Genomic DNA, 22789 nt, shown 5'->3' with positions numbered 1-22789 from the left:
TTCTTTACTAGTCTGGATTCCTTGTATTTCTTTGTTTTGTCTAATTGCTGTGGCTAGGACCTCCAGTACTATATTGAATAACAGTGGGGAGAGTGGGCATCCCTGTCTTGTTCCTGATGTTAGAGGAAAAGCGTTCAGCTTCTCGCTGTTCAGTATGATGTTGGCTTTGGGTTTATCATATATGGCCTTTATTATGTTGAGGTACTTGTCCTCTATACCCATTTTGTTGAGAATTTTTATCATGAATGGATGTTGAATTTTGTTGAATGCTTTTTCAGTATCTATGGAGATGATCATGTGGTTTTTGTCCTTCTTTTTGTTGATGTGGTGGATGATGTTAATGGCTTTTCGAATGTTGTATGATCCCTGCATTCCTGAGATGAATCCCACTTGGTCATGGTATATGATCTTCTTGATGTATTTTTGCATTCGGCTTGCAAGTATTTTGTTGAGTATTTTTGCATCTATGTTCATCAGGGATATTGGTCTGTAATTTTCTTTTTTGATTGGGTCTTTCCTGGTTTTGGTATTAGGGTGATGCTGTATTCATAGAATGAGTTTGGGAGTATTCCCTCCTCTTCTGTTTTTGGAAAACTTTAAGGAGAATGGGTATGATGTCTTCTCTGTATGTCTGATAAAATTTAGTGGTAAATCTGTCTGGCCTGGGTTGTGCTCTTGGGCAGTTTTTTTATTACTGCTTCAATTTCGTTGTTTGTACTTGGTCTGTTTAGATTTTCTGTTTCTTCCTTGGTTAGTTTTGGAAGATTGTATTTTTCTAGGAAGTTGTCCATTTCTTCTAGGTTTTTCAGCTTGTTCGCATATAGGTGTTCATAGTATTCTCTAATAATTCTTTGTATTTCTGTGGGGTCTGTCATGATTTTTCTTTTATTGTTTCTGATTCTGTTGATGTCTGTTGATTCTCTTTTTCTCTTAGTAAGTTTGACTCAAGGTTTATCTATTTTGGTTATTTCCTCAAAGAACCAGCTCATAGTTTCATTGGGTTTTTTTCTATTGTTTTATTCTTCTCAAGTTTACTTATTTCTTCTCTGATCTTTATTATGTCCTTCCTTCTGCTAACTTTAGGCTTCGATCTTCTTTTTCCAATTTCAATAATTGTGACATTAGACTGTTCATTTGGGATTGTTCTTCCTTCTTTAAGTAGGCCTGGGTTGCTATATACTTTCCTCTTAGAACTTCTTTTGCTGCATCCCACAGAAGTTGGGGCTTATTGTTGTTGTCATTTGTCTCCATATATTGCATGGTCTGTATTTTAATTTGGTCGTTGATCCATTGATTATTTAGGAGTATGTTTTTAAGCCTCCATGTGTTTGTGAGCCTTTTTGCTTTCTTTGTAGAATTTATTCTTGTTTTATCCCTATGTGTTCCCAAAAGTTGGTTGGTAGAATTTCATTATTTTTGAATTTACTGAGGCTGTTTTTGTGTCCTAGTATGTGGTCTATTCTTGGAAATGTTCCATGTGCACTTGAGAATGTGTATCCTCCTGGTTTTGGGTGTAGAGTTCTGTAGATGTCTGTTAGGTCCATCCGTTCTAGTGTGTTGTTCAGTGCCTCTGTGTCTTTACTTATTTTCTGTCTGGTGGATCTGTCCTTTGGAGTGAGTGGTGTGTTGAAGTCTCCGAAAATGAATGCATTGCATTCTATTTTCTCCTTTAATTCTGTTAGTATTTGTTTCACGTATGTAGATGCCCCTGTGTTGGGTGAATAGATATTTATAATATTTATATCCTCTTGTTTGACTGACCCTTTCTCATTATGTAATATCCTTCTTTATCTCTTGTTACTTTCTTTGTTTTGATGTCTATTTTGTCTGATACTAGTACTGCAACACCTGCTTTTTTCTCCCCATTGTTTGCATGAAATATCTTTTTCTGTCCCTTGACTTTTAGTCTGTGTATGTCTTTGGGTTTGAGGTGTATCTCTTGTAAACAGCACATAGATGGGTCTTGCTTTTTTATCCATTCTATTACTCTGTGTCTTTTGATTGGTGCATTCAGCCCATTTACATTTAGGGTGATTATTGAAAGATATGTACTTATTGCCATTGCCAGCTTTAGATTCGTGCTTACCAAAGGTTCAAGGTTAGCTTCTTTACTATCTAACTGTCTAACTTAACTCGCTTAGTGAGCTATCATAAACACAGTCTTATGATTCTTTTTTTCTCTCCGTTCTTATTCTCCTCCATTCTTTATATGTTAGCTCTTTTATTCTGTACTCTTTTGTGTTTCCCTTGACTGCTTTTGTGAATATTTGATTTTATTTTTTGCCTTTAGTTAGTATTTGGTTGGTTTGCTTTATTTGCTGTGATTTTGTTTTCTCTGGTGACATTTTTTTTTCTTAGGAGTGCTTCCATCTAGAGCATTCCCTCTAAAATACCCTGTAGAGGTCGTTTGTGGGAGGCATATTCCCTCACCTTTATTTATCTTTGAATTGTTTAATCCCTCCTTCATATTTAAATGATAATCGTGCTGGATACAGTATCCTTGGTTCAAGGCCCTTCTGTTTCATTGCATTAAATATATCATGCCATTCTTTTCTGGCCGGCGAGGTTTCTGTTGAGAAGTCTGATGATAGCCTGATGGGTTTTCCTTTGTAGGTGACCTTTTTTCTCTCTCTGGCTGCCTGTAGTACTCTGTCCATTTCCTTGGTCTTTGCCATTTTAATTATTATGTGTCTGCGTTGTCCTCTTTGGGTCCCTTCTGTTGGGAGTTCTGTTGGGTTCCGTGGTCTGAGAGACTATTTTCTCCCCCAGTTTAGGGAAGTTTTCAGCAATTATTTCTTCAAAGACACTTTCTATCCCTTTTCCTCTCTCTTCTTCTTCTGGTACTGCTATAATGTGGATATTGTTTTGTTTGGATTGGTCACACAGTTCTCTTAATATTCTTTCATTCTTGGAGATCATTTTATCTCTCTCTGCATCAGCTTCTCTGTATTCCTTTTCTCTGATTTCTATTCCATTAACGGCCTCTTGCACCTCATCCAGTCTGCTCTTAAGTCCTTCCAGATATTGTTTTTTTCTGTATTCTCCCTCCCAACTTTATCCATTAGTACTTGCATGTTTCTCTGCAGCTCCATCAGCATGGTTATGACCTGTATTTTGAATTCTTTTTCAGGAAGTTTGGTGAAGTCTATCTCCCTACGCTCCTTCTCGGGGTTTGTCTGTGTGATTCTGTTCTGGATCAAATTCTTCTGTCTTTCATGGCAGTAGAAGTAGTCTTGGCAGTTGGCACTTGTGTCAGCTTGGAGAACAAAGTCCCTTCCCGCTTGCTTGTCACCTTCCTCTCCTACCAGTACACCGACCCCTACCAGCTTGTGCTGTACAGCTGTGCACTGATGGCGCATCTAAGTCTGGCCTGGGTGGTTGTGGAGGAGGCTCCGGGCGGTTGCTGTTGGTGTGGCACTCTCAGGCTGCTCCCCTCTATGGTGGGGCAGCACTGTAGGGTTAATGGACGGGAGTCTGTTTATCGCTGTGAGGCGCCTCAGAATGGCACTGCCTCCCAGCATGTTAGGGCACCCGGTGTTCTCCGGGATTCCCAGCTGCTGAGCTGTGTGTGCCGGGACGCTTCCGTCCAGCTCTGAGGCCCCAGTCCCTTTAAGACTTTCAAAAAGCACTCGCTTTTCTTTTGTCCCAGGGGCACCGGCTGAGGGGACCCACTCGCAGATTTTACTGTTCCATTTCCCTAATATCCAGCACACCACACACTGTGTGTCTGCGCTCCCAGTGCGGATGACTAGGGCTGGGTATTTAGCAGTCCTGGGCTCCCTCTCCCTCCCTGCTGCAACTCCATTCCTCCTGCCGGGGAGCTTGGGTATTGGGGGGGCTCAGGTCCCGCTGGGCCACAGCTTGTATCTTACCCCCTTCATGAGGTGCTGAGTTCTCACAGATGTAGATGTAGCCTGGCTGTTGTGCTGTATCTTCTGGTCTTTTAGGAATAGTTGTATTTGTTGTATTTTCAAAAATATATATGGTTTTGGCGGGTGATTTCCACTGCATACTCACACCGCCATCTTGGCTCCTCCTCCCTCCGATTTTTTTATGAACATATTCTTTTGCCTCCTCTTTTTGTCAGCTTTTATGTGTTACTTTATATTAGATGTGTTTGGTGCGCTTCCTAATCTAGAGAATAATTGCTTTATGAAGTAGGCATCCTGTGATGCCCAGAAGTTCAGGACTCTTTCCTCTCTAGTGCCTGCTTCTCATTTGATGTAGAGTCCAGTTGCTGTTGGTGCACAATGGGCAGGGTCACCTTTCTGTCTGACTGTTATGAGTGGTTTATCTCAGTCTGTTGAGGCTGATAGTTTGCCTCAGCCTATGTGATCTGAGCAAGGTTTTCTGATGGCAACCATGTCAGCAGAGCCACCCTCTGTCTGCCTTGCAGCGATGATGGCGCTGCTGGGTTAATAGGGTGGGCAGGGCAGTTGCAGAGCAAGTTGCACAGTGGTATGGTGCAGGGTCTCCCAACAGCAGCAAGTCCTCAGTGTTACAGAGCATCCGGGAGCTTGGCAGTGACACTAAGCTGCGCATTGTGTGGGCGTGCAGCAGTGGTGGTGGATTGTGTGGTGAGTGGTCACAGTAGCTCACAGAGGCAGTGCAACATGTGCATTGAGGGTGCATCAAGGCACATGGGCAAGTGGTGGTAGCGAGTGGTATCATGGGGAGTCCATGCTGGCCTCAGATACAGCTAGTAGTACTGCAGTGGCATGCGGCTGCTGCAGCAGTAAGTATTGCAGGTGCCGTCTTGCATCAGTGAAATGCACAGCACCTAGCTTAGCCACCCAAGTGGAGGAAGGAGCTCTTGGAAGTGACTCTTTCAGGCACCTGCCCAGTTGGCCCGAAACAGGTTGTGAAAGCTGGGAGTGTCTCCCTCTGCCTGTCAGGCAGCAAAGTGTGACACTCTTGGGCTGATTGGGCTTGCGTGTTGGTGGTACCCAGTGAAGCGCCTGGAGCTGAGCCACCACCAAGGAGGATTGAGCATTTGAGGCTCCCCAAAATGCCCTACCTCTTGGGCCAAGGGAGGACTGGGGATGTATCATCTACCTGCCTTTTATCCTGCAGAGATAGCTCCATCCAACCCTCACCCCTCTGTCTCCCCTCCCAGTACTAGCAAGTGTCCCAAACTGCTACCTTTGTGTTTGTTCTCAGGGGTCCAGTGGATTATTCATGTCCTTCACAGGTGGCTGGTGTCTCAGCTTCCCAGTGTTTCAACTGTCTCTGGTCTCTGTTCCCAGTAATCACCAGAACCCAGTGCAATGTGAACTTGTGTTCCCAGAGTAGATCTCTAGGGCCAGGTGTGCAGAATTCCTGGGCTCCTTTCCCCTTACTGCTTCTTTGCTCTTTATCCCAGCTATGGGCTGGGATCGGAGAAGGGCTTTGGTACTGCTTGATCACTGCTGTGCCACTTTACCCTTTTTTGTGTCATCTTTTCTTCTTCCCCAGGTGTAGGTGGTCTGTTCTGCACTCTTCAGGTCGTTTTCAGGTTTAGTTGTATTTTCTTTAGTTACTTCCTTGGTGTGTGTGTGTGGGAGAAGGTTTCCATCTTGCCTTCCTACTCCATCACCTTCAGCCCCCTGCCTCCTAATTGTTGTTCTTCCTTCTGCCTTTGCTCCCTTATAATCTTTTTCTCATTATAGAAAACAAAGTGATCCTTTTAAAATGCAATTCACGTCATGTCTCAATTCTACCTAAAACCTTCCATTGATCCTCTCACTCATAGTAAAAGTTACAATACTATACTTAATCACCTGAAAGCTTTATATGACCCAGATTCCCTGCCTAACCTTACTTCATATAGATTTTCTTTGACTTCTGTTCTCTTCCTGAGTGGTGATTAAATTTTCACAAGTCTGCAGCTTGAGGACAAGGAGATGTACACTTCTTGTGTATTTCTAGGTGGTGATCTGTTGTAGTTCTGTACTGAGGTGTCATTTATTTTTACCCCCATAATGAGTTCTCTAATGTTATAATAACCAAATATATTAAAGACTACATATTTAACATGCATGGCTACTAAAATTTTTCCTTTCTGCATCCTTGCTGATTTGACTTTACTTGTAGGGACTCTAACTCCCAGAATGCCAAATGTCTCAGCCATTCCTCTTCTTTTCATGCCATATACATTCTGACTCCTGCCATTTATATATATATATATATATATATATATATATATATATATATATATATATATATGTATATGTATGTATATCTTAGTTGCTCTCTCCACGTAGCTGTATTAAGCTTGGAGGGCTGAGATAAGAACAGTGCCTAATCAATTTGCTAGTTGATAAAGATCCTTGATAAACTTAACTGTGGCCAGATATTAGGGCAAAAGTATGAAGTATAAGTTTCTCTTTAGTTAGTTCTCTTTCATGGCGTAATTCCTAGGAGACACTGGAGTGACGCCCAGGTAAATTTTGTTCTTTGATTTAATTATACCTGCTTTTTAATTAATGAAACATCTTCCTAGTTTCTGTCACTCTTGTCTGTCAGTCTTTTTGGTGCTGGTGTGTTTTAATCTTTTTTTTTCTGCCTGTTCTATACTCCGGGTGTCATTATGTGTGTTTATCCAAGGAACTGCTTGGTTGAGTTATTTCTTATGGTAAATTTCATTGTTCAGAATTTTGGCTTGGTCAAGACTTGTGCTTAGATAAACAGTGACTTTATAGAGGAAAGGTTCTTTATACATATAAAAATATGGAAGTGGGATCACACACAGTGATAATTCTAATGAAATTAGCAAAAATTTCACACTTAAACAGGAATATATAGCATACATATAGGCTTGAGCCAGTTTGTATCTTTAGTTAGACCTGAGTTTGAACTCTGACTCCTTGAATTATTTACTGTGTGATTTGAAGAAAGTTATTTAATTTTACTTTAGCTTTGGTTCTTTTCATTTGTAAAAAGTTTTAAAATGCCTATCTTACATTTGCAATATAATTCCAAATGCATAAAAATAAGATTGATGGATATATATGTGATATGCAAATATAGCAAAATGCCGTAAGCTGTAGGTGGTGGATATATGGGTTTTCACTGAGCAATTATTCAGCTTTTCTGTATGTCGGAAAATTTTTCACCATGTTAGAAAAAATCTTGCAGGTTAACTAGAATTAGATGAGATACATGTTAGAAGTGCCTGGCATGTAGTAAGTGCTCAATAAATAGTGGTTGGTTAAAAGCACTTCATGGGAGAGTCATGTTATAGTTTTGATAAAATAATAAAGCAGTTACAAAATGTTTAAAAATACTTCACTCCAGTTTTACTGATCTTCAGTCGAGAAAAACTGAATAAAAATCCCTAAAATGTTGTACATGAGCTTGGATTTTCTTTTCTTCTGTTTTCTTTTTTCTTTTTCTTCCTTCCCTCCTCCCTTCTACCCTCCTCCTCTTCTTTACTCAGTTTTATAAAGTATCTCCAGGGCTAAGAACCACACTGATGGGAGGAGGGCAAGTAATGAAGTAAAGGAGATGGAAGGGTTAGGAACTAACAAAATAGCCTTTATGGTGTGTATAAGAGGTCTCAAGCTCCTCAGTACTTTTTGGAGTCATTTGTCTATTCATTCATTTTCTTTTACTCACTCAGTTTTTATGTCCATCATTTATAACCTCATATAGCTTCCTCATTGGTAAAATGAAGATAACAATACCTAGTGTTAGAGTTGTCATAAGGGTTGAATTTATTTAACTAATATATATAAAGTACTTAGCACTTAATGCTCAATAAATACTGCTTGTTTTGTTTTAATAATAAAAATAATACAACTGAGAATATTATAATAGTGAACACACATTATTGAGCAGCTATTCCTGTGTCAGGTATTGGTTAGGCACGTGTAATACTGTAATAAACCTTACAGATGTGGTTTCTTCCATCAAAGAGCTTACAGTATCATGGGTAAGAAACTGGTTTCTAGAACAAGTTTCAGGGGAGCATTTTTAAATGCCAAGATAGAGATGAGAGTATATGTGTCACCCATGGAATCCCAGCCTAGAAACGAGTTCAAGAGAGCATTTTTAAATGCCAAGACAGAGAGGAGAGAATGGTGTGGCCCATGGAACCCGAGCCTAGATTTGCTTCTTATTTTAGCTTTGTCTTCATTCTGCAAGTGTCCAGAGGTACTTTAGTTTTATTGAATTTTTTTCACAAGGTATCAAGGTCTCATTAAGAAAACAGATTGGGGCCTGTCTTCTTCTGGATTTTAAAGGGGGGTCAGGGAGAGATATGAGCACGGTATACCATTTCCTACCTTCTTCTTCCCCCTCCAACCTAGTCAACCCATATTGAGGTTTTTTCCTGATAAATTAGATTAATTTCAAATTATAGATTAGATAATTAACTCTTTAGTATAATCACTTTTTAAGCATTGAGAGCAAATACTTAGGTGAAGAGTTCTTTTGTTGTGTGTACACAATATTGAACAAAAAACAAATTTAACTAGTATCTAACTTAATACTTGTTTGTATTAAAGAAACTTTAAAAGAATTATGTAGGGTCCAGCAAGATATAGCAGTGACATGGTATCCTGATGCATAAATCTGGCAAAGCCTAGGTATTAAGTAAAGAGGAAAAAATCATAGTTACTGTGACACCAATCTGGAATTATATTTTATAAGTGCTTGTAATTATTAACAGGATTATTAATGCTGCTTTGTGTTGGTCCTCAGAATTTTGGAAATAGTTGGTTCATCTGCCTTTTTATGTAAGAGCTTCGAATCAAGTTCTGTCATAATATTTCTAGGTGTTTCAAAACTAATACTTACAAATAGATTCTGGGCCATTTTTGTAGAAGACTTTTTAAAATTTAATGAAATGTTTCATTTTTCTTTTGTCTAATATTAGTATAATGTTGTGCATTGAAATAATGGGGACCTGTCCTGAGATTACCACACTTGAGGGTTGATCAATCTGTACACAAATTTGTTTTTTTCTTATTACCTAAGCAAGATGAATATAGATAAGCTGGTTTAATGCCTTGGTGTATATTGTTTTAGACCATTTTATATGTGTATATATATATACATATATATATGTAATTTTAATGTAACCATACTGTACATGGTCTTTTATAATCTTTTTTCACTTATAATGTTATCTTATATGTCTTGGCACATTTTTCAAGGGCTATATAGTATCCTTTATGGAGTATGAATGTATCATTATTTATTTAATGGAGCAAATAAAGGAAACAAGTATCTGATATTTCTGTTATTTGCACCTATATTCCATGTTGTGAGGAACATTCTTGACGCTAAATCTTTGTATAAACTTTAAGTATTTCCTTGGGATAAATTTCTAGAAATTGAATTGTCAGGGTTTTAAGACTTAATATATATTGTCAAAGTACCTTTCAGAAAGGTCTAACCAGTTTATAGTTCCACCAGTGGTTTATGAAAATAGCTGTTTTCCTATATATACACTTAGTGTTTGTTATCCTTTGAAAGTTTTAAATTATAAAATGTATGATGTATGTAGTAACATTACAAAAAGCAGGAAAATGAGAAAAATGCTATTTTCTAGAATCCTTTTTTCATAACATGGAAGTGATTTTATTATAGTGTTCCAGCCTTTTGTCATTTGCATAAGTGGTTGTAATTATATATATAGTTTTCTGTTTTTTAATTCATTATTACTTAACAGGTTCATTACTTAGTAAGTAATCTCTGCCTTTACTTGGCCCTCACAATTCCAATTTTCAGTGGCCACACAGTAGCACAAGTATTCATGTTTACCTAACTCCCCCTATCCTGGACAACTACTTTGCTGTCAGTTTTTATTATTTATAATACCACAGTAAAAGCACTACCATTTATTGATAAGAGATAGCTACCATTTATTGAACACTTACAATGAAACAAACTTTGTATTATGTACTTTTTTCATTCTTTGTATTATTCCCTTATGACTGATGTCCAGGATTGGTAATATTGGATCATGAACATATATGGCACAGCCTTTCTTATGTCTTACATTTTCTTTTTTATTTCTTTTTACCTTGAAACATTTATTGGAAGCCTTAGAAGCACTGAGTACAAAGATGAATCAGACAGATTTCTTGGAGTCAGATATTAAACATATATGATAAAGGGGGGCATGATAAAAGGTATTACTGGATTATAGTTTACTGGTCTGTTGGTTGGTCAGTCTGTCGATCCATCCATCTATCTGTCCATTGATACACATATGATTTTTCCTCTGAAGCATTGGAGAACTAGTTACAGATGTGGTGCCCTTTTACCCTCAAATATTTTAGTATAAGACAAGGACATGTTCTTAACCACAGTACAATAACTAAATACAGGGAGCTTAACATGAATATAATAATATTAGTTAATCTGTTATCCATGGTAACGTTTTACCAGTTGTCCAAATAATGTGCTTTATGGCAATTGTCCCCCTTGATCCAGGATCTAATTGAAGATCATGCATTGCCTTTAGGTGTGTTATCTCTTTTGTCTCCTTTAACCTGGAACTGTTCCTCAGGGCTTCTTTCTTTCATAACATCGATATTTTTGAAGAATAAAGGTTGTTTATTTTATAGAATATCCTTCAATTTGGGTTTGTTTGAAGTTTCCTCTTGTTCAAATTTAGATCATGCATTTTTGTCAGGAATGTCATGTAAATGATGTTGTGTTTTTTGCTCAGTGTATCATATTACGAGGCATGTGGTGTCTGTTTTTCCCAATACTGCTGAGGTTAAATTTGATTACTTGTTTAAGGTGGGGTCTGCCAAGTGCTTCCACTATGAAGTGACCAGTTTTTGCTTTTGTAATTAATAAGTAATCTGTGGAGAGATATTTTAAAACTGTAAATATCCTGTCCTCATCCAAATTTGACTCACTAGTTTTATCATCCATTGATGATTTTCTAACTTCATCATTCCGTATATGTATTAGTTGGCTTTTCACTGTAAAACCTCTCCTTTATTTGTTTGTTTATATCAGTATGAGCTCATGGATTCTTATTTTGTTGAATAGGTTATATTCTGTTACTATTATTATTTATTTTCATGCCCAAATTTTCCCGTATTTGTGCAGTGGGAGCTCCTTCAAGCTCGCTCCTGTTTGCTTTTGTTATGTTCTTATCATTTCTTTGAGCAGTTCTTTACTTTTTGACATAACAGGGTAATAATCCAGGCTCATTTTGTACTTTCCTTGCCCCAGTGCTGGAATCAGTCATTTCTCCATTTATCCCTGTTAGTTTAGAAATCAAGATATGAGCTTGGTATATACATTTTTAAGCATCCTCACGGTGATTTAGCTGGTCTGTCTGGAACCCACTGCAATAGAGGCTTCTTGTATATAGGAATTCCATCCAAATATTTGCTAAATGGACCAGACTGAGGAGTAGTTGAAATAGTCCATGGAGATGAAGAAACATAAATAGAGTCATAGTATTTGGAAGAGCCCAACTCATTCAGAGGAGCTCCAGTTCAATGTGGCTTCAAGCAGAGAAGAGGCTAGAGAATGAGGCAGGGACCACTTCATTGAGGACTTTATTATTTGCCATTCAAAGGAACTTAGCCTTATAGATGAGGAGCCATCATAAAGAGTTTAAACTGGGTAGGGAAATGATGGATTTTGACAGATTTACACTTTAAGATCATTCTGCTGTCACCAGTGGAAGGCAGTGCATAGTATAGATTAGATGAATGTTTACAACTGATTTCCAACACAGTTGGAATTTTTCTTCTTAGAGGGCTTAAACTTTTCTCTTTGAAGCCAGTGTTGCAGCTGCTGTATACTAACACCTCAGAGGTATAATTGGCAGTAGTTTAGTTAAAAGAGAAAAAGAAAGAGCAAGACCACCCAGTACATTAATGCTTGAGACATTGACTTACCTGTTTGTTGAATGGCATCAACTCTTCCTTTTAGTAGTAGTTTTTCAATCAGGACTAGAAACTGAATGTCAGTGTTTTCTGTTGAAAAATGGCACAAGCAAAATTATATAAAACAAAACAATACTGTCTTTTCTAATGAAAAATCTCCATAAATATTAATACTGTTAAATTTTTTCTTTGGTAGTAGCATCAATAATAGGATTGATATAGACACTATAGGATTCATACAGTGCAGATGCCCTACCTGGTTTGTGAAGTAACCAAAATATGAAATATTAACAATCGTTTTCTAAAATAATAACAGATTGCATCATCAGCTGGAAGTTTACTGTTACCATAAAAAGTTTTATTTCTGTACTATTTACAGCCTGTATCCCAACCAGTTAGAGTTGAACAACAAGCAACTTTTCTAAAACCGGATTTAGTTCACAGGTAAGTGAGTATCTTCAGGTCAATACATGAAATGATGTTTAAGTATTTGCATTCAATAGGTGATCACTGTATCTTGACTAAAGAAGCTTCTGTGTTCTTATATTTGTATGTATGTTCAATAAAAATGGTAGGTTATTTTTTTACTTTTTTATGTTAATAGGGATCATTTAGATTATTATTGACCATGTTCTTGCTCTCATTATTATAATATTCTTTTACTAAGAAAAGCTTATACAGGTTGAAAAAGGAAATAAATAATTTAGAGTAAAATTCCATATAATCTAAACAAATAAATTACAACCAGATGCATAATTGTGTTATTATTTGGTAGTTGTAAACTGATATTTTTCTCTGTGTCATTCAGACTGGGTTATTTTCTGTTCTGTCTTCAAGTTTACTGATTCTTTCCTTTGTCCTAATCATTCTGCCCTTGTGCCCATTCAGTGCGTTTATTTCAATGATTGTACTTTTTTTCCGGTTTTATTGAGAAATAACTGATATATGTCAATGTGTAAGTTTAAGGTGCACAGCATGATTTTTTAATTTACATAATTGTGAAATGATTATAATAGGTTAAGCTAGATTTAATGTATCTTCGCATATAGATACAATAAAAAGAAAAGAGAAACAAAGAAAAAAAATTTTCTCCCTATGGTAAAAACTCATAGGATTTCCTCTAAACAAATTTCCTATATAGCAGTGTTAGCTATGATATACATTACATTCCTAGTACTTATTTATCTATCTTACAAAAGGTTTGTACCTTTTGACCACTTTCTTCCACTTGCCACCCCCCCACACACACTGCCTCTACTAACCACAAATCTGATCTCATTTTCTCTGTTCAGTTGTTATTTGTTTTAGATTCCATATATAAATGAGGTCATATATTATTTGTCTTTATCTGACTTATTTCACTTAATAACATGTTGTCACAAATGGTAAGATTTCCTAGTTGTTTTTAAATAGGTGAATAATATTCCATCATATATATCACAGCTTGTTTATGCATTCATCCCTTGATGGACACTAAAGTTGTTTCTGTGTCTTGACTGTTATAAATAATGCCGCTGTGAACATGGGGGTGCAGATATCTTTTCAAGTTAGTGTATTTCTTTCCTTTGGATACATTCCTGGAAATAGAATAGCTGGATTATATGGTAGTTCTACTTTTAACTTTTTGAGGATCTTCCATACTGTTTTCAGTAGTGGCTCTACCAATTTCCAGTCCCACTAAAAGTGCACAAGAGTTCCTTTTCTCCATATCTATGCCAGCATTAGTTATCTTTTTGATGATAGCCATTCTAATAGGCATGATATGATTTCTCATTGTGGTTTTAATTTTCATTTCCCTAATGACTAATGATGCTGGGCATCTTTTCATGTACCTGTTGGCTTTTTTATATCTTCTTTGGAGAAATGTCTACTCAGGGTCCTTTGACCATTTTTAAATTGTGTTATTTACTTCTTTGCTGTGGAGTTCTATAAGTTCTTTATTCATTGTGGATATTCAACTATTAGATATATGGTTTACATATTTTTCCCCCATTCTTTAGGTTCTTTCACTTTGTTGATGGTTTGTTTTAATGTGCGGAAGCTTTTTAGTTTGATGTAGTCCCACTTGTTTATTTTTGTTTTTGCTGATTCTGCTTTAGGTGATTCATCCAAAAAATCATTACCATGACCCATGTCTAGAAGCTTTATTCCTGTGTTTTCTTCTAAGAGTTTCATGGTTTCAGGTCTTACATCTAAGTCTTTAATACATTTTCAGTTACTTATTGAGAGTGGTATAAGATACGGGTCCAGTTTTATTCTTTTACATGTGAGTATCCAGTTACTCCTGCACCATTTATTCAAAAGACTGTCTTTCTCCATTGAATATTCTTAGCTCCCTTGTCAAATATTAGTTGACTATATGGTTTATTTCTGGCTCTTGATTCTGTTCCATTGGTCTGTGTCTATTTTATGCCAGTACTGTATTGTTTTGATGACTATAACTTTATAGTATAGCTTGAAATCAGAAAGTATGATGCCTCCTTATTTGTTCTTCTTTCTCCGGATTTCCTTGGTTATCTGGGATCTTCTGTGGCTCCATATCAATTTTAGGAGTATTTTTTTCTACTTCTATAAAAATGCCTTTGGAATCTTGATAGGGATTGCATTGAATTTATATATGGCTTTTGGTAATGGTGACTTTTTTTATTATTTGTATGCTGTTGGAAATGAGATCTATTTTTTTCAGAAAATTCATTGTTATTGTATAGAAATGCTACTGATTTATTGTACATTAGTTTGTATCTTGCACTTTTACTGAATTCATGGATTGGATCTAACAGTTTTTTTATTGAGTCTTTAGGATTTTTTGTATATAAAATTATATTATCTGTACATAAAGACAGTTTTACTTCTTCCTTTTCAATTCTGATGCCTATTATTTCTTTTTCTGGCCTGATTGCTCTAGCAAGGAATTCTAGTACTATGTTGAGAAAAAGTGATGAGAATGGGCACCCTTGTCTTGTTACTGATCTTATAGGAAAAGCTTTCAACCTTTCACCACTCAGTATGTTAGTTGTCAGCTTGACATATATGGCCTTTATTATGTTGAGATATGTTTCTTTTATGCCTGATTTGTTCAATTTTTACCATGAATGGATGCTGAATTTTGTTGAATGCTTTTTCTGCCTATGTTGAACCATCCTCCTGCATCCCAGGGATAAATCGTACTTGATTGTGGTGTCTGAACCTTAATTTGCTGCTGAATTCAGTTTGCTAATATCAAGAATTTTTGCATCTACATTTATCAGGGATATTGGTCTGTAGTTTTCTAGTAGTGCCTTTTTATGGTTTTAGTATCAGGATAATGCTGGCCTGGTAAAATCAGTTTGGCACTGTTCCATCTGCTTCAGTTTTTGGAAGAGGTTGAGATGGATTGGTGTTTATTCTTCTGTAAATGTTTAGTAAAATTCACCAGTGAAGCCATCTATTCCTGGGTTCTTCTTCGTTGAGGAGTTTTTTATTGCTGATTCAGTATTTTAGTAATTGTTCTATTCAGATTTCTGTTTCTTCCTGATTTACTCTTGGGAAGTTGTATGTTTCTAAGAATTTTTCCATTTCTTCTCAGTTGTCCTATTTGGTGGTGTACAGTTGTTCATAGTAGGCTCTTATGATGTTTGAGTTTCTGTGGTATCAGTTGTAATGTCTCCTTTTTCATCTATAATCTTGTTGATTTGGGTCCTTTCTTTTTCTTGGTTAGGTTAGCTAAGGGTTGGTCAGTTTTATCTTGTCAAAGAACCAACTCATACTTTGGTTAACATATTTTCTATTGTTTTTCTGTTATTTATGCTCTCATCTTCATTTCCTTTCTTCTGCTAACTTTGGACTCATTTCTCATTTTGTTCTTTTTCTATTTTCTTAAGGTATAGATTAGGTTGTTTGAGATCTTTCTTCCGTCTTAATGTAGGCATTTATTGCTATGAACTTCCCTCTTAGAACTGCTTATACTACATCCCATAAGTTCTAGTATGTTGTTTCCATTTTCCTTTGTCTTAAACATTTTTATTAACCTTATAAATTCTTTGATCCCTTGGTTGTTCAGAAGAGTGTTGTTTAATTTTCATGCATTTATGAATTTATCAGTTTTCCTTTTGTTGATTTCTAGCTTCATGCCATTGTGGTCAGAGAAGATACTAGGCATGACTTCAGTCTTCTTGAATTTGCTGAGTTATTTTGTGGCGTAAGGTGTGATATCCTCAAAAATGTTCCATTTGCACTTGAAAAGAATGTGTATTCTGCTATTGTTGGATAGAATGTTCTGTATAGTCTTAGGTCCATTTGGTCTACAATGTTGTTCAAATCCACTATTTCCTTTCTGATTCTCTGTCTGGATGGTCTGTCCATTGTTGAAAGTAGAGAAATAAAGTCCCTAACTACTGTATTACTGTTAATTTCTCCTTTTACCTCTATTACTTTTGCTTTATATACTTAGGTGTTTCAATGATAGGCATATAAACATTTACAATTTGTTATATCTTCTTGGATAATTGACCCCTTTATCATTTATAATGTCTTTGTTTCTTTTTACCATTTTTAGTTTAAAGCCTATTTTGTCTGTTATAAGTATAGCTACCCCTACTTGTTTTGTTTTGTTTTTAGGATAACATTTGCTTGAATGGTCTTTTTCCATTCCTTCACTCCCAGTATGTATGTGTCCTTAAGGATGTAGTGAGTCTCTTGTAGGCAGCATATTGTTGTATCTTGTTCTTTTTTCTTTGTATCATTAATCTACAATTACATGAAGAACATTATGTTTATTAGGATCCCCCCTTCACCAAGTCCCCCCCCAACATACCCCTTCACAGTCATTGTCCGTCAGCATAGTAAAATGCTATAAAATCACTACTTGTCTTCTCTGTGTTGTACAGCCCTCCCTGTTTCCCCCACACACTATATATGCTAATGGTAATGGCCACTTTCTTTTTCCCCGCCTTTGTCCCTCCCTTCCCAACCATCCTCTGCAGTCCCTTTCCCTTTGGAAACTATTAGTCCATTCTTGGGTTCTGTGATTCTGCTGCTGTTTTGTTTCTTCAGTTTTCCTTTGTTCTTATACTCCACATATGAGTGAAATCATTTGGTACTTGTCTTCCTCTGCATGGCTTATTTCACTGAGCATAATACCCTCTAGCTCCATCCAAGTTCTTGCAAATGGTAGGATCTGTTTTTTTCTTATGCCCAAGTAATATTCCATTGTGTATATGAACCACATCTTCTTTATCCAATCACCCACTGATGGACACTTAGGTTGCTTCCATTTCTTGACTATTTTAAATAGTGCAGCGATAAACATAGGGGTGCATCTGTCTTTTTCAAACTGGAGTGCTGCATTCTTGGGGTAAATTCCTAGAAGTGGAATTCCTGGGTCAAATGGTATTTCTATTTTGAGCATTTTGAGGAGCCTCCATACTGCTTTCCACAATGGTTGAACTAATTTACATTCCCACCAGCAGTGTAGGAGGGTTCACCTTTCTCCAAAACCTCGCCAACATTTGTTGTTGTTTGTCTTTTGGATGGTAACCATCCTTACTGGTGTGAGATGGTATCTCATTGTGGTTTTAATTTGCATTTCTCTGATAACTAGCAATGTGGAGCATCTTTTCATGTGTCTGTTAGCCATCTGAATTTCCTCTTTAGAGAACTGTCTATTCAGCTCCTCTGCCCATTTTATAATTGGATTACTTGCTTTTTGTTTGTTGAGGAGTGTGAGCTCTTTATATATTTTGGATGTCAACCCTTTATCGGATCTGTCATTTGTGAATATATTGTCCCATAATGTAGGATACCTTTTTGTTCTGTTGATGGTGTCCTTTGCTTTACAGAAGCTTTTCAGCTTGATATAGTCCCATTTGTTCATTTTTGCTTTTGTTTCCCTTGCCCGGGGAGATATGTTCAAGAAGAGGTCACTCATGTTTATGTCTAAGAGATTTTTGCCTATGTTTTTTTCTGAGAGTTTTATGGTTTCATGACTTACATTCAAGTCTTTGATCCATTTCGAATTTACTTTTGTGTGTGGGGTTAGACAGTGATCCAGTTTCATTCTCTTACATGTAGCTGTCCAGTTTTGCCAGCACCATCTGTTGAAGAGACTGTCATTTTCCCATTGTATGTCCATGGCCCCTTTATCGAATATTAGTTGACCATATATGTTTGGGTTAATGTGTGGAGTCTCTATTCTGTTCCATTGGTCTGTGGCTCTGTTCGTGTGCCAGTACCAAATTGTCTTAATTACTGTGGCTTTGTAGTAGAGCTTGAAGTTGGGGAGCGAGATCCCCCCCACTTTATTCTTCCTTCTCAGGATTGCTTTAGCTATTCGGGCTCTTTGGTGTTTCCATATGAATTTTTGAACTATTTGTTCCAGTTCATTGAAGAATGCTGTTGGTACTTTGATAGGGATTGCATCGAATCTGTATATTGCTTTGGGCAGGATGGCCATTGTGACAATATTAATTCTTCCTACCAAGGAGCATGGGATGAGTTTCCATTTGTTAGTGACCTCTTTAATTTCTCTTAAGATGGCTTATAGTTTTCAGGGTATAGGTCTTTCACTTCCTTGGTTAGGTTTATTCCTAGGTATTTTATTCTTTTTGATGCTATTGTGAATGGAATTGTCTTCCTGATTTCTCTTTCTATTAGTTTATTGTTAGTGTTTAAGAAAGCCACAGATTTCTGTGTGTTAATTTTGTATCCTGCAACTTTGCTGAATTCCGATATTAGCTATAGTAGTTTCGGAGTGGAGTCTTTAGGGTTTTTTATGTACAATATCATGTCATCTGCAAATAGTGACAGTTTAACTTCTTCTTTACCAATATGGATTCCTTGTATTTCTTTGTTTTGTCTCATTGCCGTGGCTAGGACCTCCGGTACTATGTTGAATAACAGTGGGGAGAGTGGGCATCCCTGTCTTGTTCCCGATCGTAGAGGAAAAGCTTTCAGCCTCTCACTGTTCAGTATGATGTTGTCTGTGGGTTTATCATATATGGCCTTTATTATGTTGAGGTACTTGCCCTCTATTCCCATTTTGTTGAGAGTTTTAATCATGATTGGATGTTGAATTTTGTCGAATGCTTTTTCAGCATCTATGGAGATGATCATGTGGTTTTTGTCTTTCCTTTTGTTGATGTGGTGGATGATGTTGATGGGTTTTCGAATGTTGTACCATCCTTGCATCCCTGAGATGAATCCCACTTGGTCATGGTGTATGATCCTTTTGATGTATTTTTCAATTCGGTTTGCTAATATTTTGTTGAGTATTTTTGCATCTATGTTCATCAGGGATATGGGTCTGTAGTTTTCTTTTTTGGTGAGGTCTTTGCCTGGTTTTGGTATTAGGGTGATGTTGGCTTCATAGAATGAGTTTGGGAGTATTCCCTCCTATTTTTTGGAAAACTTTAAGGAGAATGGGTATTATATCTTCTCTGTATGTCTGATAAAATTCCGAGGTAAATCCATATGTCCCTGGGGTTTTATTCTTGGGTAGTTTTTGATTACTGCTTCAATTTTGTTGCTGGTAATTGGTCTGTTTAGATTTTCTGTTTCTTTCTGAGTCAGTCTTGGAAGGTTGTATTTTTCTAGGAAGTTGTCCATTGCTTCTAGGTTTTCCAGCTTGTTAGCATATAGGTTTTCATAGTATTCTTTAATAATTCTTTGTATTTCTGTGTGGTCCATCATGACTTTTCCTTTCTTGTTTCTGATTCTGTTGATATGTGTTGACTCTCTTTTTCTCTTAATAAGTCTGGATAGAGGCTTATCTATTTTGTTTATTTTCTCGAAGATCCACCCCTTGTTTTCATTGATTTTTTTCTATTGTTTAATTCTTCTCAATTTTATTTATTTCTTCTCTGATCTTTATTATGTCCCTCCTTCTGCTGACCTTAGGCCTCATTTGTTCTTCTTTTTCCAATTTCGATAATTGTGACATTAGACTATTCATTTGGGATTGTTCTTCCTACTTTATATATGCCTGGATTGCTATATACTTTCCTCTGATGATGGCTTTTGCTTTGTCCCACAGAAGTTGGGGCTCTTTGTTGTTGTTATTTGTTTCCATATATTGCTGGATCTCCATTTTAATTTGGTCGTTGTTCCATTGATTATTTAGGAGCATGTTGATAAGCCTCCATGTGTTTGTGAGCCTTTTTGCTTTCTTTGTACAATTTATTTCTAGTTTTATACCTTTGTGGTCTGAAAAGTTGGTTGGTAGGATTTCAATTTTTTCGAATTTACTGAGGCTCTTTTTGTGGCCTAGTATGTGGTCTATTCTGGAGAATGTTCCATATGCACTTGAGAAGAATGTGTTTCCTGTTGCTTTTTGATGTAGAGTTCTACAGATGTCTATTAGGTCCATCTGTTCTAGTGTGTTGTTCAGAGCCTCTGTGTCCTTACTTCTCTTCTGTCTGTTGGATCTGTCCTTTGGAGTGAGTGGTGTGTTAAAGTCTCCGAAAATGAATGCATTGCATTCTATTTCCTCCTTTAGTTCTGTTAGTATTTGTTTCACATATATTGGTGCTCCTGTATTGGGTGCATATATGTTTATAATGGTTATATCCTCTTGTTGGACTGAGCCCGTTATCATGATATAATGTCCTTCTTTATCTCTTGTTACTTTCTTTGTTTTGAAGTCTATTTTTTCTGATACTAGTATTGCAACACCTGCTTTTTTCTCCCTGTTGTTTGCATGAAGTATCTTTTTCCATCCCTTGACTTTTAATCTGTGCATCTGTTTGGGTTTGAGGTGAGTCTCTTGTAAGCAGCATATAGATGGGTCTTGCTTTTTTATCCATTCTATTACTCTGTGTCTTTTGATTGGTGCATTTAGTCCATTTACGTTTTCGGTGATTATTGAAAGATATGTACTTATTGCCATTGCAGGCTTTAGATTCGTGGTTACCAAAGGTTAGCTTCTTTTCTACCTTACTGTGTAACTTAACTCACTTATTGAGCTATTATAAATGCAGTCTGATGATTATTTCTCTCCCTTTTTATTCCTCCTCCTCTATTCTTCATATGTTGGGTGTTTTGTTCTGTGCTCTTTTTAGAAGTGCTCCCATCTAGAGCAGTCCCTCTAAGATACCCTGTAGAGGTGGTTTGTGGGAGGCAAATTCCCTCAACTTTTGCTTGTGTGGGAATTGTTTAATCCCTCCTTCATATTTAAATGATAATCGTGCTGGATACAGTATCCTTGGTTCAAGGCCCTTCTGTTTCATTGCATTAAATATATCATGCCATTCTCTTCTGGCCGGTGAGGTTTCTGTTGAGAAGTCTGATGATAGCCTGATGGGTTTTCCTTTGTAGGTGACCTTTTTTCTCTCTCTGGCTGCCTGTAGTACTCTGTCCATTTCCTTGATCTTTGCCATTTTGATTATTATGTGTCTTGGTGTTGTCCTCTTTGGGTCCCATCTCTCCGGAGTTCTGTGTGCCTCCGTAGTCTGAGCACCTATTTCCTCCCCCAGTTTGGGGAAGTTCTCAGCAATTATTTCTTCAAAGACACTTTCTATCCCTTTTTCTCTCTTCTTCTCCTGGTACCCCTATAATGTGGATATTGTTCCTTTTGGATTGGTCACACAGTTCTCTTAACTCATTCCTGGAGATCCTTTTATCTCTCTCTGCATCTAATTCTGTGCGTTCATGTTCTCTGGTTTCTATTCCATCAGTGGCCTCTTGCATCTCATCCATTCTGCTTATAAATCCTTCCATCGATTGTTTCACTTTTGTAATCTCCCTCAAGACGTCATCCCTTAGCTCTTGTATATTTCTCTGCAGCTCTGTCAGCATGTTTACGATTTTTATTTGGAATTCTTTTTCAGGAAGACTGGTTAGGTCTATCTCCTTCTCAGGTGTTGACTCTGTAATTTTGGTCTGTCTCAGATTCTCCCTTTCCGTGGCGATAGAGATAGTTTGCCCAGCTGAAGCGAGTCACGGCTGGGAGAACGTCCCTTCTTGTTGATTTGTGGCCTTCCTCTCCTGGGAGAACAGCGACCCCTAGTGGCTTGTGCTGGGCAGCTGTGCGCAGATGCAGCCTCTGATTCTTGCCCGGCCGCTGTGTAGTTTAGCTCCGCAGTTGCTGTGTGCATGGTCTGCCTCGGGCCGCTGCTCCGATATGGCAGAGCTTCATCAGAGCGGAGACGGCCGGGAGGCTGTTTATGTCCGTGAGGGGCCTCCGAGCTGCCCTGCTGCACAGGGGGTTAGGGTGCTCAGAGTTTCCTGGGATTCCCAGCTGCTCGTCTAAGTGTCCCGGGACGGTTCCATCTAGCTGTGGGGTCTTTGTCCCTTTAAGACTCAAAAAGCACTTGCTTTTCTTTTTCCCCGGGGCCGCCTGCTGCGGGGACCCGCTCTCAGGTCTTTCTGTCCTGTTTCCCTAGTTTCCAGCACCCCACACACGCACTGTGTCTGTGCTCCTGTGCAGCTGGCTAGGGCTTGGTGTTTAGCAGTCTTGGGCTCCCTCTCCCTCCCTGCTCTGACTCCTCTCCTCCCGCCGGAAGCTGGGGTGAGGGGCGCTTGGGTCCCACCTGGCCTGGCTTGTATCTTACCCCCTTGGCGAGGCGCTGGGTTCTCGCAGGTGTGGATGTAGTCTGGCTGTTCTCCTGTGTCTTCTGGTCTCTCTTTTAGGGAGAGTTGTATTTGTTGTATTTTCAAAAATATATGTGGTTTTGGGAGGAGATTTCCGCTGCTCTACTTATGCCTCCATCTTGGCTCCACCCTTGTATCTTGTTCTTTTATCCACTCAGCCATTCTTTTTCTTTTAATTGGAAAATATAATCCATTCATATTTAAAGCAATTATTGATAAGTAAGGACTTATTATTACCATTTTGTATATTGTTCTCTGGTTGTTTTATAGATCTGTTGTTCTTTGTTTCTTATCCTGTCGTTTTTCATGTTTTTGATGTCTTTTGGTATCAGTACAGTTTGACTTTTTTGTTATGTTCTTCTGTGATAAGAGGATTTTTCCCT

General features: G+C 37.6%; 1 protein-coding gene across 2 annotated transcripts in view; it reads left to right on the top strand.

The window, feature by feature from the left end:
- Positions 1-22789, top strand: part of WNK3 (WNK lysine deficient protein kinase 3) — a 221358-nt gene that overhangs the window by 120748 nt on the left and 77821 nt on the right. For both annotated transcript variants that reach the window (XM_036930857.2, XM_036930856.2), the window contains exon 10: positions 12223-12287. In XM_036930857.2, the coding sequence (XP_036786752.2) occupies positions 12223-12287 (65 nt within the window). The remainder of the gene's footprint in view (positions 1-12222; positions 12288-22789) is intronic.

Source organism: Manis pentadactyla, chromosome X (assembly GCF_030020395.1).
Source record: "Manis pentadactyla isolate mManPen7 chromosome X, mManPen7.hap1, whole genome shotgun sequence".
In the NCBI taxonomy this organism is placed as follows: Eukaryota; Metazoa; Chordata; class Mammalia; order Pholidota; family Manidae; genus Manis; species Manis pentadactyla.
The sequence above is the reverse complement of the archived record's forward strand: the minus strand, read 5'-3'. Positions and strand labels throughout refer to the sequence as shown.